Below are 13,568 nucleotides of genomic sequence, written 5' to 3'. Positions count from 1 at the left end.
GTCCCTGGGGTCTTCTTTCTTCTTTAACAACCGAGTAAATGGAGAGGCCACAGGAAGAAAGTGACCTAGTTGAAGGCTCACAAAGGAGCAGTGTGAACAACCAGGTCCTGTGAGGCCATCGTTCACTACTCCCCTTATCCTTGCGACTGGTCCCCTAGACGCACCTTCATCCGCACGGCATCTTCTTCACGGCCCCATGGTTAGGTTGATAAATGCAGGGGAGAATTACTCTTGCTTTCCTGTGAGTCCTTGTTTATTTTTCAGGTATTTATTTTATCTGCATGTGACTGTTTTTCCTGCATATTTGTATGTGCCTCAGAACATATCTAGTCCCCTGGAACAGATGGCTGTGAGCCACCATGGTGTGTGCTGGGAACTGAACTCAGGACCTCTGGAAAAGCAGCAAGTGCTCTTAACCGCCAAGCCATCTCTCCAGCCCCCATCCTACTTAATTTTTAAAATTCGACAGTATCGTGTTTGTGTGTGATATCTGTGAGGGTGGCGTGTGCATGCCACAGTATGGATGTGTGAGTCAGGACAATTTTAGAGTCAGTTCTTTCCTTCCACCTTTTCGTGAGTTCCGGGAATTGAACTCTGGTCGCCAGGCCCAGGTGGGAAGCTGCTGTCAGTGATTCCTTCTGAACGGTAGTCAGCATGGTGCTAGCCATTCTCAGCCTAGCTCCTCCTCTGCTGCTTGTAAAGTGGACTTTTTAAAAATGTAATTGGCTATGGGTAGATTCAAAGAATAGTAGGATCGTCCCACTGTTATCCAAACTCTTTAATATTCTAAAGGATGAGACATTCCAGATGGTGCTATCATGGGATGAATAAAGCAAGCCAGAGAGCTGGGCAGCCATCAGAGGTTCCGGCTGTTGCTTTCAACTGCAACAAGTTCCAGCATGTACAATGAAGTTTTGTCTTAACAGAGTGTGAAGATCAGAGCAAGACAGCACTAGTTACCCGACAAAGAACTTAGCACTTGGGAGGGTTAGAGAGGAGGACTGTAAGTTCAAGGCCAGTCTGGGCCTAACCTGCGAGAGTGACACCCTGTCTCAAAAACAGAACGAAAAGCTCTCGGGTTGTTTTAAAGCATTGTGTGACAGACAGGACCACGCGGTGGAGAAGGGGGCTGGGACCTAAGTGCTGGTGTGCTCTGAGGTGGCCCTGCGGTGGTTCCATCTCAGGTGAGCATGTACTAGCTCGCGGGCCACCTGATTTGGAGAAGCATGTCACTGCTCCAAGTCTCCATTTAGAGTGGGAGTGGCTTTTGAACAAGTAAATCAGCTCGGATATTATTTCAGAATTTTTAGAAATCCTACAAGGCTGCCAAGATGTTCCTTCTGGAGATGAATTTCTGTTATATGAAAATTATAATAAACATGGGACTGGAGCCATAATTAAATTATGGTTAAAATAAATGGATTGGAAATAGGACAATCAAAGATTGAGTCCCAGCTGAGACTTTGAAATGTCTTACACTCCTCCGGTCTTCTTGAAATGCCATCTTCCTGCTTACTCCTTATAAGTTTGTGTTTTTGTCTTTTTGAGAGAGGCTCTGGCCCTGTGCTGTCCCCCTCTGTAGATGAGGTTGGCCTGGTGTTCACTGTGTGTTCACTATGTAGTCTCCAAACTTTTGGCAATCCTTCTGCTTGAGTCTCTTAATTTTTCCCCCCTAGACAAGGTCTCACTATATAGCCATAGATAGCATGGAACTTGCTATGTATCAGTCTGGCCTCCAACTTAGAGTGATCCTCCAGCCTCTGCCTCACAAATGCTGAGATGACAGGCATGAACCACAACATTCAACCTTCAAGATACTGTTTAGCAAAAATCACCCAAGTGATCATTCTCACTTCTTAGGGGGTTGTTACACTTTATACTTTGTATTGTAGACAGGAGCTTATATGATGCAATTGGTACTTGACAAGGGCTACACAGTTACTCTTGCCGAGGGCCCTTGCACTTCTGGAAATCTTTTTGTAAGTAGTAACCTGAAATAAAATAAAAAAATATCCCAGCCTCATAACCATCCACAATTTAAAGCTCAATGTCCTTTAGTAATTCAGCAGGTAAATGATGGGAAAGCATGTAGGAATCGGAGTAGTGCTTATGGGGCCATGTGGGGAAGTGCTCGTGAGTGGGGGAAAGCCGAACTTAGGTTTATACTGTAACTGTCTATGAAGCATATAGGGGGAAGCCCTGGAGTCAAAGCCCATGCTTGTCTGGGTGTGAGTTTGGGTGGGTGTGCTGACTGGTACGTGAGGGGACCAGAGGACAACCCCGCGTGCTGTCACCCACTCCCCTTTCTCTTGACTGGCCAGTGATCCCCATCCCCAGTTCTAGGACTGGAAGCTGTGCCCCCACACCGATCTTTTGTCTGGGTTTTAGGACTTGAACTCAGTTGCTAGGCAAGTGGTATGCTGACTGAACTATCTTTGTACCTCAAATCCTTGTTCGTTTTTTTGTTTCTAAGGCAGGGTCTTTTTACGTGGTCCTTTCTGGACTAAAACTTATTATGTAGACCATGCTGGCCTCACACTCAAAAAGATCCGCTAACCTGTGCTATCATGTAGGCCTTCAAATATTAAAAAACGCAGTTGGCTAGGGATGGATTCAAGGAGTAGTGGGATCATCTTCCTGTTATCCAGACCTTTTAATGTTCTATAGGATGAGACATTCCAGATGGTGCCATCATGGTGTGGATGAAGCAAGCCAGAGAGCTGGGCAACCATCAGTAGTGTGGTCTGCTGCTGTTAGCTAATAAATCCCAGTAACAGCAGGCTCCTTTCGGCATGGCAGTTCCATGTCCAGTCGGGACAGTTTGTGCTTGTCTGTGAAAATGGTAGGAATAAGAGATGGTTTTCAGGCTTCTTCACGGTGAAGCACCATGAAGCCCACCACCATGGCCAAGATTTAAATAAAGCCCATGAGCGTGTTGGGCATCAGTCACCACACATACCCACCCACACCACTCTCCGTCCTTCATCCTGTTCCTCCAGGTGAAGTCATGGGCATTGGCCGCTCATTTGAAGAGGCCTTCCAGAAGGCCCTGCGCATGGTGGATGAGAACTGTGTGGGCTTTGACCACACAGTGAAGCCAGTCAGTGACGTGGTAAGCAGCTCTTCTTCCCGGAAGCACCCTGACGTGGGCCCTGCTCCACTCTGCCCCTCAGCCGGAACTTCTAGACAGTAACTGCAGCGGTCACGTGGTGATTTGCCGTTTCTCACCTTCCTACCGTTCTACATCCACCCCTCTGTGCTCTTCCCCAACAGGAGTTGGAGACACCAACAGATAAGCGGATCTTTGTGGTGGCCGCTGCTCTGTGGGCTGGCTACTCAGTGGAGCGCCTATATGAGCTCACGCGCATTGACTGCTGGTTCCTGCACCGGATGAAGCGCATCGTGACCCACGCCCAGCTATTGGAACAACACCGTGGACAGCCTTTGCCCCAAGACCTGCTGCACCAGGCCAAGTGCCTTGGCTTCTCAGACAAACAGATTGCCCTTGCAGTCCTGAGGTCAGAGATGGTGGTGAGGGCCTCGGGCCAGCAAGGGTGGGGAGGCTTTGGTGGGAAACCTGGGGGGTCTTGCCTTCATTTGACCATAGGATGTTTTCCTTTCCATCCCTGCCCTAGCATTACTTCATTAGTCTGCTCAATACCCAAGGCCCAACTGTGTTTCTGTCCCTTTAGCACAGAGCTGGCTGTTCGGAAGCAACGTCAGGAACTGGGGATTTGTCCAGCAGTGAAACAAATTGATACCGTTGCGGCTGAGTGGCCAGCACAGACCAATTACCTGTACCTGACATACTGGGGCAACACCCATGACCTCGACTTTCGAACACCTCACGTCCTGGTCCTTGGCTCTGGCGTCTACCGGATCGGCTCCAGTGTTGAGTTTGACTGGTGTGCCGTAGGCTGCATCCAGCAGCTCCGGAAGGTCAGAGGCCTTTGCTCCCAGTTTTCCTGCTCTCTGTGGCGGTTGCCTGCCCTCCCACATGAAACCCTGGTCTTCCTGTTAACTGCTACCCCTTCTGTCGTAGGTTTTGGGTTAGGGTCCTTCCTTAAGCTATCTTGCTCCCTCTCGCTGCCTGAGTCTCCTCCCTGTGTGTAGCCATTCCACAGGAGGCAGGCAGGCTGCAGTGGAAGCTGTAACTCCCTTTCTCTTTGTGCTTCCTCTTAATTGTTAATGCACCTACTCCCTATGGCAGATGGGTTATAAGACCATCATGGTGAACTACAACCCGGAGACAGTCAGCACCGACTATGATATGTGCGACCGACTCTACTTTGATGAGATCTCTTTTGAGGTGAGGGGGTACCCAGGGAATGAATGGGACAGGCTGGGCAGCCCAGGTCCTTTGGCACTTAATCAGGCTGAGGGAAGCAGCGAGCGAGAAGGCTCAGCCCCCTGAGCCCTTCTGTTGCCCTTGGTTCCTCTCCTGTACTACAGGTGGTGATGGACATCTATGAGCTGGAGAACCCTGAAGGTGTGATCCTGTCCATGGGTGGGCAGCTGCCCAACAACATGGCCATGGCTTTGCATCGGCAGCAATGCCGAGTGCTGGGTACCTCCCCCGAAGCCATTGACTCAGCTGAGAACCGATTCAAGTTCTCCAGGCTCCTAGATACCATTGGTATCAGCCAGCCTCAGTGGCGTGAGCTCAGCGACCTTGAGGTAGGCTGGGACCTGGCAGGAGGCCTAAGGACTGGATGTTGTTTGTGAGTGTGACCAGCCCTGCTGAGCCACCTGTTTCCTTAGTCTGCTCGCCAGTTCTGCCAGACTGTGGGGTACCCCTGCGTAGTGCGCCCCTCCTATGTGCTCAGCGGAGCTGCAATGAATGTGGCCTACACTGATGGGGACCTAGAGCGCTTCCTGAGCAGTGCAGCAGCTGTCTCCAAGGAGCACCCCGTGGTCATCTCCAAATTCATTCAAGAGGCAAAGGTGAGAGTCTCCTCCCCGCCAGCCCCAGAGAAGGCTGCATTCTTGCTGAGTCATAGGCACAGTGGGCTTGGAGAGATGGGTTGTATTAATGCTGTTTCACAAATGGAGCTTCTTGGGGAGGGCAGCAGGAATCGGAAATGGCCCTGGCCTACATCCCACTGCCTGTGTCTGCCCCCAGGAGATTGATGTGGACGCTGTAGCCTGCGATGGCATCGTGTCGGCCATTGCCATCTCTGAGCATGTGGAGAATGCAGGCGTGCATTCAGGGGATGCTACGTTAGTGACCCCCCCACAAGACATCACCCCCAAAACTCTGGAGCGGATCAAAGCCATTGTGCATGCTGTGGGCCAGGAGCTCCAGGTCACTGGGCCCTTCAATCTGCAGCTCATTGCCAAGGTAATAAGTCAACAGGAAGGGACCAGAGCCTACAGCTCCTCCATGTTCTCTGCCTGCTCCACTGCTGGGGGGCTGTGCACTGCCTTACCCTCATCTGTGTAGGCAGCAGAGCTCGGGAAGGGGTCATTTCTAGAGTCCACAGCACTGTCGGGGCTGGTGACAGTCACCCAGTTGATCGCTCAGACTCAAGAATGCGGGTGAGAACTAAGGTTCGTAGAGCAGTATCCGTGCACCTGGGCTGCACGGGGCCTGATCCGATGTTCTTTCCCCAAGGATGACCAGCTGAAAGTCATTGAATGCAATGTGCGCGTCTCTCGCTCCTTCCCCTTCGTGTCCAAAACACTAGGTGTTGACCTAGTGGCGCTGGCCACAAGGATCATCATGGGAGAGAAGGTAGAACCCGTGGGGCTCATGACCGGCTCTGGAGTCGTGGGAGTAAAGGTAAGGGAAACACAGACCCTTGAGACTGGTGTACAAAGCCCCTCATTGTTAAAAAGAACTTGGGTTAAAAACTAGATGGTTCTGCAAACTGTGGAACACCTGGCTGCTTTGTTTGATTAATTTATTTCTATTTTTGGTGGTACTGGAGACTTGAACCCAGGGCCTCAGGCATGCAAGACAAGTGCTCTGCCGCTCAGCCCAGGGGGAGTGCTCAATGAGCAGATAAACCCTCACCCACGCAAGGCATCGGTGCCCAACCATGGGATAATAAGATGGTCATCATCCCTTAAGAACTTACCCTGTAGGAGGCAAAAGAAGTTTGGTCCAAAAATAGCCTGTTATGGAACAGTCTGTGATACACCTACATAACCAAGTTATAAACCAAATGTACAAGGAATTTAGAGATGGGCGATGCTGTTTCCAAAAGGGTGCTCTGGGAAAGCTTGGGAGAAGGGGTGGTATTGGAACTGAGTCTCAAGAATGGTTGGATTCACAGAGCTCCTTGGAGCTAGCTGTGTTGGGGCCAGGAAACGGCCAGGGCGCAGGCAGGGTGGGAGCAGCTGTGCCAGGGTGATGGGGACAGGGCCTCTTTGTTGCCTCTTCTCCCGACACTTTGGTCCTGCTGCTCCCCCAGGTGCCTCAGTTCTCCTTCTCGCGCTTGGCTGGTGCTGACGTGGTGCTGGGCGTAGAGATGACCAGCACTGGAGAGGTGGCTGGCTTTGGAGAGAGCCGTTGTGAGGCCTACCTCAAAGCCATGCTCAGCACTGGGTTTAAGATCCCAAAGAAGAACATCCTTCTGACCATTGGCAGCTACAAGGTACCAAGGCCGCCGGGGGAGGCGGGAAGTCACACGGTTTCAGCTTCCTAGGCCAGGACTCACTTGTCTCCCTCTGCCTGCCCGGTTCCAGAACAAAAGTGAGTTGCTCCCAACTGTGCGGCTGCTGGAGAGCCTGGGCTACAGCCTCTATGCCAGTCTGGGTACGGCTGACTTCTACACTGAGCACGGGGTCAAGGTACGTGGTGGCCTCCTACCATCCCCCTCTGGCCCCAGAGGAGGCCCCACTTTTCCCCTTCCCCAGTGTAGACAAAGTAGGGTATGTAAGAAAGCAAAGAAGTTTCTCGAAGGCTCTCCTGCACTGTTGACGTGTTGATGGTCTTGTGTTTTTACTTCCCAAGTCTTGTGCGTGTGTACATGCGTGTGAGCTCATACTTCTTGCACACAGGAGAAATACTTTTTCTGTTGAGAACTATACCTTGTCAATAGCAAATAGAGGCAGCCCCTTGCCCCCAGCCTGTGAGGGACCAGAGCCTTTCAGATAAGCCCCCCTGGCGCTTGCGGGAGTGAGGCTGGCCTTGACTCCCATTTGGGCTGGCAGGTAACTGCTGTGGACTGGCACTTTGAAGAGGCTGTGGATGGCGAGTGCCCACCCCAGCGGAGCATCTTGGATCAGCTGGCTGAGAATCACTTTGAACTTGTGATCAACCTGTCAATGCGCGGGGCTGGGGGTCGCCGTCTTTCCTCCTTTGTCACCAAGGGCTACCGTACCCGGCGCCTGGCTGCTGACTTCTCTGTCCCTCTCATCATTGACATCAAGTGCACCAAACTCTTTGTGGAGGTGACATGATCCCGCGTGCTGGCCGCTGCTGTGATGGGGGAGGGGGGACGTGGTCTGGGGGTTGGGAGGTGGCCTGTGACATGGTCCCGCATGCTGTGATGGGAGGTGGCCGTGTGGAAAGGCTGTGTGGGTGCAGCTTTGTGGGTCCAGAGGCAGTGAGGTGGGGTGGAGAGAACTCAACTCACTTCTACCTCACCTCCCAAGGCCACCCTTCCTTTGAGCCTGTCCTGACTGCCCTCCCCTTGCAGGCCCTAGGTCAGATTGGCCCCGCCCCTCCTCTGAAAGTCCATGTTGACTGCATGACCTCCCAGAAGCTGGTGCGACTACCTGGTGAGTATGTCTCTCGGGATACTGATGGCAGCTCCTAGAGGCTCTGTTCTGAGCTCCCTCGGTCCGTGGTGCTCCTGACTGAGGGGCTTGCATCAGCAGCTGTGAATTCTCTCCCACTCCGACTCTGACCTTGCCCCTCACATTCCCCAGGATTGATCGACATCCATGTGCACCTTCGGGAACCAGGTGGGACACACAAAGAGGACTTTGCCTCAGGCACAGCCGCTGCCTTGGCTGGGGGTGTCACCATGGTTTGTGCCATGCCTAACACCCGGCCCCCCATCATTGATGCCCCTGCTCTGGCCCTGGCCCAAAAGGTAAGCCACTATACCCCTGCCTACCTGAACCTCTTTCCCTCTGTCCCTCCTGTGACCCCGGCCACTGGCACCTTGCTGGTGTGTGGGCATGGATGTCAGCAACCCTTACATCGTGTGTATCTTCTCTAGCTGGCAGAGGCTGGTGCCCGCTGTGACTTTGCCCTATTCCTTGGGGCTTCATCTGAAAACGCAGGGACTCTGGGTGCTGTGGCTGGGTCTGCAGCGGGGCTAAAGCTCTACCTCAATGAGACCTTCTCTGAGCTACGGCTGGACAGCGTGGCCCAGTGGATGGAGGTAGGAAATATATCACCACAGGTTGTCTCCTGGCTTGAGGCCTTGTCTGCGTGGGCTGTCAGCAGAAGGGGTTCAGGTTCTTCTGGGGCACAGGGAATCAAAAGCTCATGAGTTTCTCTCATCAATTCTTTCTGCCCAGCATTTTGAGACCTGGCCTTCCCACCTCCCCATTGTGGCCCATGCCGAGCGGCAGAGCGTTGCTGCGGTCCTCATGGTGGCTCAGCTAACCCAGCGCCCAGTGCACATATGTCACGTGGCTCGGAAGGAAGAGGTGAGTGTGGCAAAGGTCGCCAGAAGGGAGTCGAGGAGCCCAAGCCGGTACCCTTGTCACATTTGGCCCTCAGTGCTCTCAGAGGGAATGCCAGGAGTAGACTCTGTAGGGCAGAGCATGTTGGCTCTCAAAGGGAATGCCAGGCGTAGACTCTGGGGTGGAGCACGTTGGGGGCCCTTGTGGATCGCCCTGCTTTCTCTCTAGATCCTGCTGATTAAAACTGCGAAGGCCCAGGGGCTGCCAGTGACCTGTGAGGTTGCACCCCACCATCTCTTCCTAAACCGGGAAGACTTGGAGCGCCTGGGACCTGGGAAGGGAGAGGTCCGGCCAGAGCTTGGTTCCCAAGAGGACATGGAAGCTCTGTGGGAGAACATGGCTGTCATCGACTGCTTTGCCTCAGACCATGGTGAGTTCAGGGACTCGGTAATAGGTAGTTGACAAGTGCTGGTTGAGGGTGAAAATGAGTGAGGCTGTGTGTGCAGGGACCAAGCCCCAGAGGGGCCACAGAGAAAAGCATGACCACCGGGGTTGGGAGTGAAGACGGTGACTGGAATGAGGTGTTCGGACCTGCCCCCCAGAGTGATAGCTCCTGTCTTCCAGCTCCCCATACCTTGGAGGAGAAGTGTGGGCCCAAGCCTCCGCCTGGCTTCCCAGGACTGGAGACCATGTTGCCCCTCCTGCTGACAGCTGTCAGCGAGGGCCGCCTCAGTCTGGATGACCTGTTACAGCGACTGCACCACAACCCGCGGCGGATCTTCCACCTGCCCCTTCAGGAGGACACCTATGTAGAGGTGTGGAGACAGACACCAGAGGTGGGGAGAGTGCCGCCCTCAGAGCTGTGCTCTGGTGACCTTACCCTTGTGTGACCCTTGACCCTTTGGGCAGGTGGATCTGGAGCACGAGTGGACAATCCCCAGCCACATGCCCTTCTCCAAGGCCCACTGGACCCCATTTGAAGGGCAGAAGGTGAAGGGTACCATCCGCCGTGTAGTCTTGCGAGGGGAGGTTGCTTATATCGACGGACAGGTATGTATGGCCCCGGTTGGTCTCGGTGGTGACGTCTTGGCAGGAGGTGACATTTGCTTGCCAGTGTCTGCTTCTCTAAGAGCCCTGTGTGCTCTTCTCCCTCACGTCCCTTGCCTTCTGTGTGCAGGTGTTGGTACCCCCGGGCTATGGACAAGATGTTCGGAAGTGGCCTCAGGGAGCTGTTCCCCAGCCTCCTCCTTCAGCTCCTGCCACTGCAGAAATAACCACGGTAACCACTCTGACCCTGGCTGGATCTGGCCATCAGCCCGAAGGGCGTGCCCTGGGCTGGATCTGCCCGTCAGCCCGAAGGGCGTGCCCTGGGCTGGGCCAGCAGCAGTTTCATTGGCAGAGAGTGCCACACTTGACAGACGAGATCACACTACCTGATCCCTGGCTGCTGCAGAGTGGACCTGGCTTTGAGTTTAGGAAGCCAGCTCTGAGAATCACAAGTTACTGGGTCTGCCCAGGCCTTATTGCTAGATTGACACATACCTCAAACAGGCCAATTGTGTCTCCCAACCGTTGGCAGCATGTTGGGAGACTGTAGCAGGACAGAGGTGCCGTGGGGTGGGCTCTGCCCTGGGGACCCTGGCTTTTCCTAGGGGACTGCATGTGGGCCAGGTCAGTCACTTCAACACGCTGGGCCGTCTCCATTTCAGACCCCTGAGAGACCACGCCGAGTCATGCCAGGCCTTCCTGATGGCCGCTTCCACTTGCCACCGCGAATCCACCGAGCCTCTGACCCAGGTTTGCCAGGTAAGATGGGTCCCGTGGCACGGGACGCAGGCTCATTCCTACTGACCTGTGTGGGGATGGATACTGTTCCTCCCAGCATCCATAATGGGCCAGGGTTGGGGCTCAACTGCCCAGGAACTGATTCAGGCTCTTCCTCTCGGGGCTCCTTTGTCCCTTACCAGCCTCACTCTCCTTCCCTTGCTCCTAGTCTGCGCCACTGCATCCTTCTCTGACTAAAGTAATTTCTACAGCATGAAGCAAGCGTTCCATAGCATTTTCTCACAGGCCTTTTTTCGTTGTGGGCAGCTATGTACCTCCGCCCTGGAGCTGGGATCTCATGGGGCAGCCGAGCATGGGGTAAATCCCGCTTGCTGGTTGGTGTGAACTTGGCCATTCCTCTGCCTCAGATCCCTGATGCCAGCTGGGAAGGCCCTGGGAGGGCACCATTGGCCCATGCAGCACATCCCTCAGGGAGTCCCGGGTCCCTCCCGTAGCTGCTGCATCCTTCCTGCTCCCCCCTAACCTGCTGTAGCACCTGTGGTTTGAGGTGGCTTTAACACAAGCACCGGGAGCAGAGGTCCTTGTGACTTGGGCCCACCACGCACAGCCACCAGGTGACCTCTGTCTAATTGCCCTTTGCAGCTGAGGAACCCAAAGAGAAGCCATCCAGGAAGATAGTGGAGCCAGGTGAGCCCAGCCTGATGCATATTCACCCAGGGGCCTCTGTAGTCTGGTCCAAGTATGGTGGCCTTCTGACCATTGTCTCTGTACTGCCCCTCACTGCAGAGCTGATGGGAACCCCTGATGGCCCCTGCTACCCTGCACCACCAGTACCCAGACAAGCATCACCTCAGAACCTGGGGGCTTCTGGCCTGCTGCACCCGCAGACATCACCTCTGCTACACTCCTTAGTGGGCCAACACATCCTGTCTGTCAAGCAGTTCACTAAGGATCAGGTGCCTGGGGGAGAAAGGGCAGGGACACCCAGAGTTTGAGGATTTGGTGGCAGGACCCATGGGGCTGACTCACGTTCTTTCACAGATGTCCCATCTGTTCAATGTGGCGCACACGCTACGGATGATGGTGCAGAAAGAGCGGAGCCTCGACATCCTAAAGGTCAGGAGGGCGGTGTAGTGGACAGTGGGTCTACCCGGTCCCTTCGTGTATACATCAGACTGTGATGTTGCCTCTGCTTGGAAGGTCCCTGGGATCTGGCCCTGTCCCCTTGGCTGCTTTCCAGCCGTGGTTGACCTACACATGGGGGTAGTCACAGGAGACAGCTATGATGTTTTCTCTTCGGGATGGCTACACACAGGGGTGGCTTGAGTTTCCAGTCATGCTATTATGGAAATGTCAAGTTGTGACAGGTCGAGGGGAGGGTCTCAGTGCCCTCTGGTGTAAGAGGAGGGTGAGTGCTGCCCTGTGCACATTCCCGAGGTGCACGCACGTGCACATACACAAAACACCCTTCCACTTCGTCCTGTCCCCAGGGGAAGGTCATGGCCTCCATGTTCTACGAGGTGAGCACCCGCACCAGCAGCTCCTTTGCAGCAGCCATGGCCCGGCTTGGGGGCGCTGTTCTCAGCTTCTCAGAAGCCACGTCCTCCGTCCAGAAGGGCGAGTCCCTCGCAGACTCGGTGCAGACCATGAGTTGCTATGCCGACGTCGTTGTGCTCCGGCACCCTCAGCCTGGGGCTGTGGAGGTGAGATGGGGTGGCTAAGGCTGGACCGAGGAACATCGTGTCCCTTCCTGCCCACATGTCCTGTGCCCACAAGTCTAAGGTTGGGTTGGACGGGTGAAGGGACCTAGGAAATGGAGAAGGCGGGATTCTCCACATGGCTCCTGTCTTCCCAGCTGGCGGCCAAGCACTGTCGCAGACCAGTGATCAACGCTGGGGATGGGGTTGGAGAGCACCCTACTCAGGCCCTGCTAGACATCTTCACCATCCGAGAAGAGCTGGGGACTGTCAACGGCATGACGGTGAGGGCGCCAGGAGTTCTGGGGGGGTGGGGAGGGCAGTCCAGGAATGGTGTCTCTAGTCCTGAGGGCCAAGATTTTGAGCTGACAGGACGGGTGCCTGCTGTGAGTCTGTCTGGTGACTTCTGCCTCCTTTAGATCACCATGGTAGGTGACCTGAAGCATGGACGCACAGTGCACTCCCTGGCCTGCCTGCTCACCCAGTACCGTGTGAGCCTGCGCTACGTGGCACCTCCCAGCCTGCGCATGCCAGCCAGCGTCCGGGACTTTGTGGCTTCCCGGGGCACCAAACAGGTGAGCTCCTGGTGGCTCATCACACCCCGGGGGCCAAGGGGAGGGTGGTGAGAACTCAGTACTGATTCACGGGCTCCCTCTCCAGGAGGAGTTTGAGAGCATCGAGGAGGCCCTGCCCGACACCGACGTGCTGTACATGACTCGCATCCAGAAAGAACGATTTGGCTCTGCCCAAGAATACGAAGCTGTGAGCATAAGGCTTACGTCAGAGGCCCGGGGCTGGGCTGTAGAGCATCCATAGAAGAGGGCGGGAAGGCTGGGCATGCGCTGGAGCTGCACCACTAGATTCCAGACCCCTCGGTTGCCCTAGCTATGGCCGCCTCTGTCCTGAACCTAATGGGGACCCTGCCTACCTTGCAGTGCTTTGGTCAGTTCATCCTCACTCCCCACATCATGACCCGAGCCAAGAAAAAGATGGTGGTGATGCACCCGATGCCGCGTGTCAATGAGATAAGGTGATATGGCCCTGCTGCTCGGGAGCCCTCGTGTGCCCACCGGGACAGGCTCTCCGGGAGCTGGGTGGTAACGCCCCCCTTCTCTTGCAGCGTGGAGGTGGACTCGGACCCCCGTGCGGCCTACTTCCGCCAAGCTGAGAACGGCATGTACATCCGCATGGCTCTGCTGGCCACTGTGCTCGGCCGTTTCTAGGGCCCGGCCTCCTCCGTTGTCTCTTCAGGCCCAGCTGCTGGGCAAGGAATCCCAATGCCCCCTACGGGGGTAGCACACTTAGCAGACGTCCAGGGGCATCCAGATAGTCCGGGCATATAAATGTACAGACTGAGACCACGCTTTAGGCCCCAGACTATTCTCTGGCTTCTTGGGAGTACAGTCTTTAATACTGGGAGCCCCTCTGCCTCATCTCCGTTCTTACACTCAAATCTGTACAGTTACTTTTCTACTGACTATAATAAATAGCCAAACAGTC

General features: G+C 54.7%; 1 protein-coding gene across 2 annotated transcripts in view; it reads left to right on the top strand.

The window, feature by feature from the left end:
• Cad (carbamoyl-phosphate synthetase 2, aspartate transcarbamylase, and dihydroorotase) overlaps nucleotides 1-13,568 on the top strand; it is a 22,861-nt gene extending 9,293 nt beyond the window's left edge. The window contains exons 16-45 of one of the 2 annotated variants that reach the window (XM_057766200.1): nucleotides 3,000-3,112; nucleotides 3,274-3,518; nucleotides 3,693-3,939; nucleotides 4,211-4,309; nucleotides 4,453-4,677; nucleotides 4,762-4,944; nucleotides 5,123-5,341; nucleotides 5,615-5,782; nucleotides 6,417-6,599; nucleotides 6,691-6,795; nucleotides 7,159-7,398; nucleotides 7,647-7,728; nucleotides 7,879-8,045; nucleotides 8,175-8,339; nucleotides 8,479-8,610; nucleotides 8,815-9,016; nucleotides 9,211-9,401; nucleotides 9,496-9,636; nucleotides 9,764-9,865; nucleotides 10,296-10,392; nucleotides 10,678-10,728; nucleotides 11,014-11,058; nucleotides 11,158-11,327; nucleotides 11,413-11,487; nucleotides 11,862-12,074; nucleotides 12,227-12,352; nucleotides 12,488-12,643; nucleotides 12,729-12,830; nucleotides 13,004-13,098; nucleotides 13,189-13,568. In XM_057766200.1, the coding sequence (XP_057622183.1) occupies nucleotides 3,000-3,112; nucleotides 3,274-3,518; nucleotides 3,693-3,939; nucleotides 4,211-4,309; nucleotides 4,453-4,677; nucleotides 4,762-4,944; nucleotides 5,123-5,341; nucleotides 5,615-5,782; nucleotides 6,417-6,599; nucleotides 6,691-6,795; nucleotides 7,159-7,398; nucleotides 7,647-7,728; nucleotides 7,879-8,045; nucleotides 8,175-8,339; nucleotides 8,479-8,610; nucleotides 8,815-9,016; nucleotides 9,211-9,401; nucleotides 9,496-9,636; nucleotides 9,764-9,865; nucleotides 10,296-10,392; nucleotides 10,678-10,728; nucleotides 11,014-11,058; nucleotides 11,158-11,327; nucleotides 11,413-11,487; nucleotides 11,862-12,074; nucleotides 12,227-12,352; nucleotides 12,488-12,643; nucleotides 12,729-12,830; nucleotides 13,004-13,098; nucleotides 13,189-13,291 (4,442 nt within the window). In that variant the 3' untranslated portion in view covers nucleotides 13,292-13,568. The remainder of the gene's footprint in view (nucleotides 1-2,999; nucleotides 3,113-3,273; nucleotides 3,519-3,692; nucleotides 3,940-4,210; nucleotides 4,310-4,452; nucleotides 4,678-4,761; nucleotides 4,945-5,122; nucleotides 5,342-5,614; nucleotides 5,783-6,416; nucleotides 6,600-6,690; nucleotides 6,796-7,158; nucleotides 7,399-7,646; nucleotides 7,729-7,878; nucleotides 8,046-8,174; nucleotides 8,340-8,478; nucleotides 8,611-8,814; nucleotides 9,017-9,210; nucleotides 9,402-9,495; nucleotides 9,637-9,763; nucleotides 9,866-10,295; nucleotides 10,393-10,677; nucleotides 10,729-11,013; nucleotides 11,059-11,157; nucleotides 11,328-11,412; nucleotides 11,488-11,861; nucleotides 12,075-12,226; nucleotides 12,353-12,487; nucleotides 12,644-12,728; nucleotides 12,831-13,003; nucleotides 13,099-13,188) is intronic. The other variant, XM_057766209.1, reaches the window with a different exon arrangement.

This window comes from Chionomys nivalis, chromosome 1, assembly GCF_950005125.1.
Source record: "Chionomys nivalis chromosome 1, mChiNiv1.1, whole genome shotgun sequence".
In the NCBI taxonomy this organism is placed as follows: Eukaryota; Metazoa; Chordata; class Mammalia; order Rodentia; family Cricetidae; genus Chionomys; species Chionomys nivalis.
This window is presented reverse-complemented; position numbering and strand designations above follow the sequence as displayed.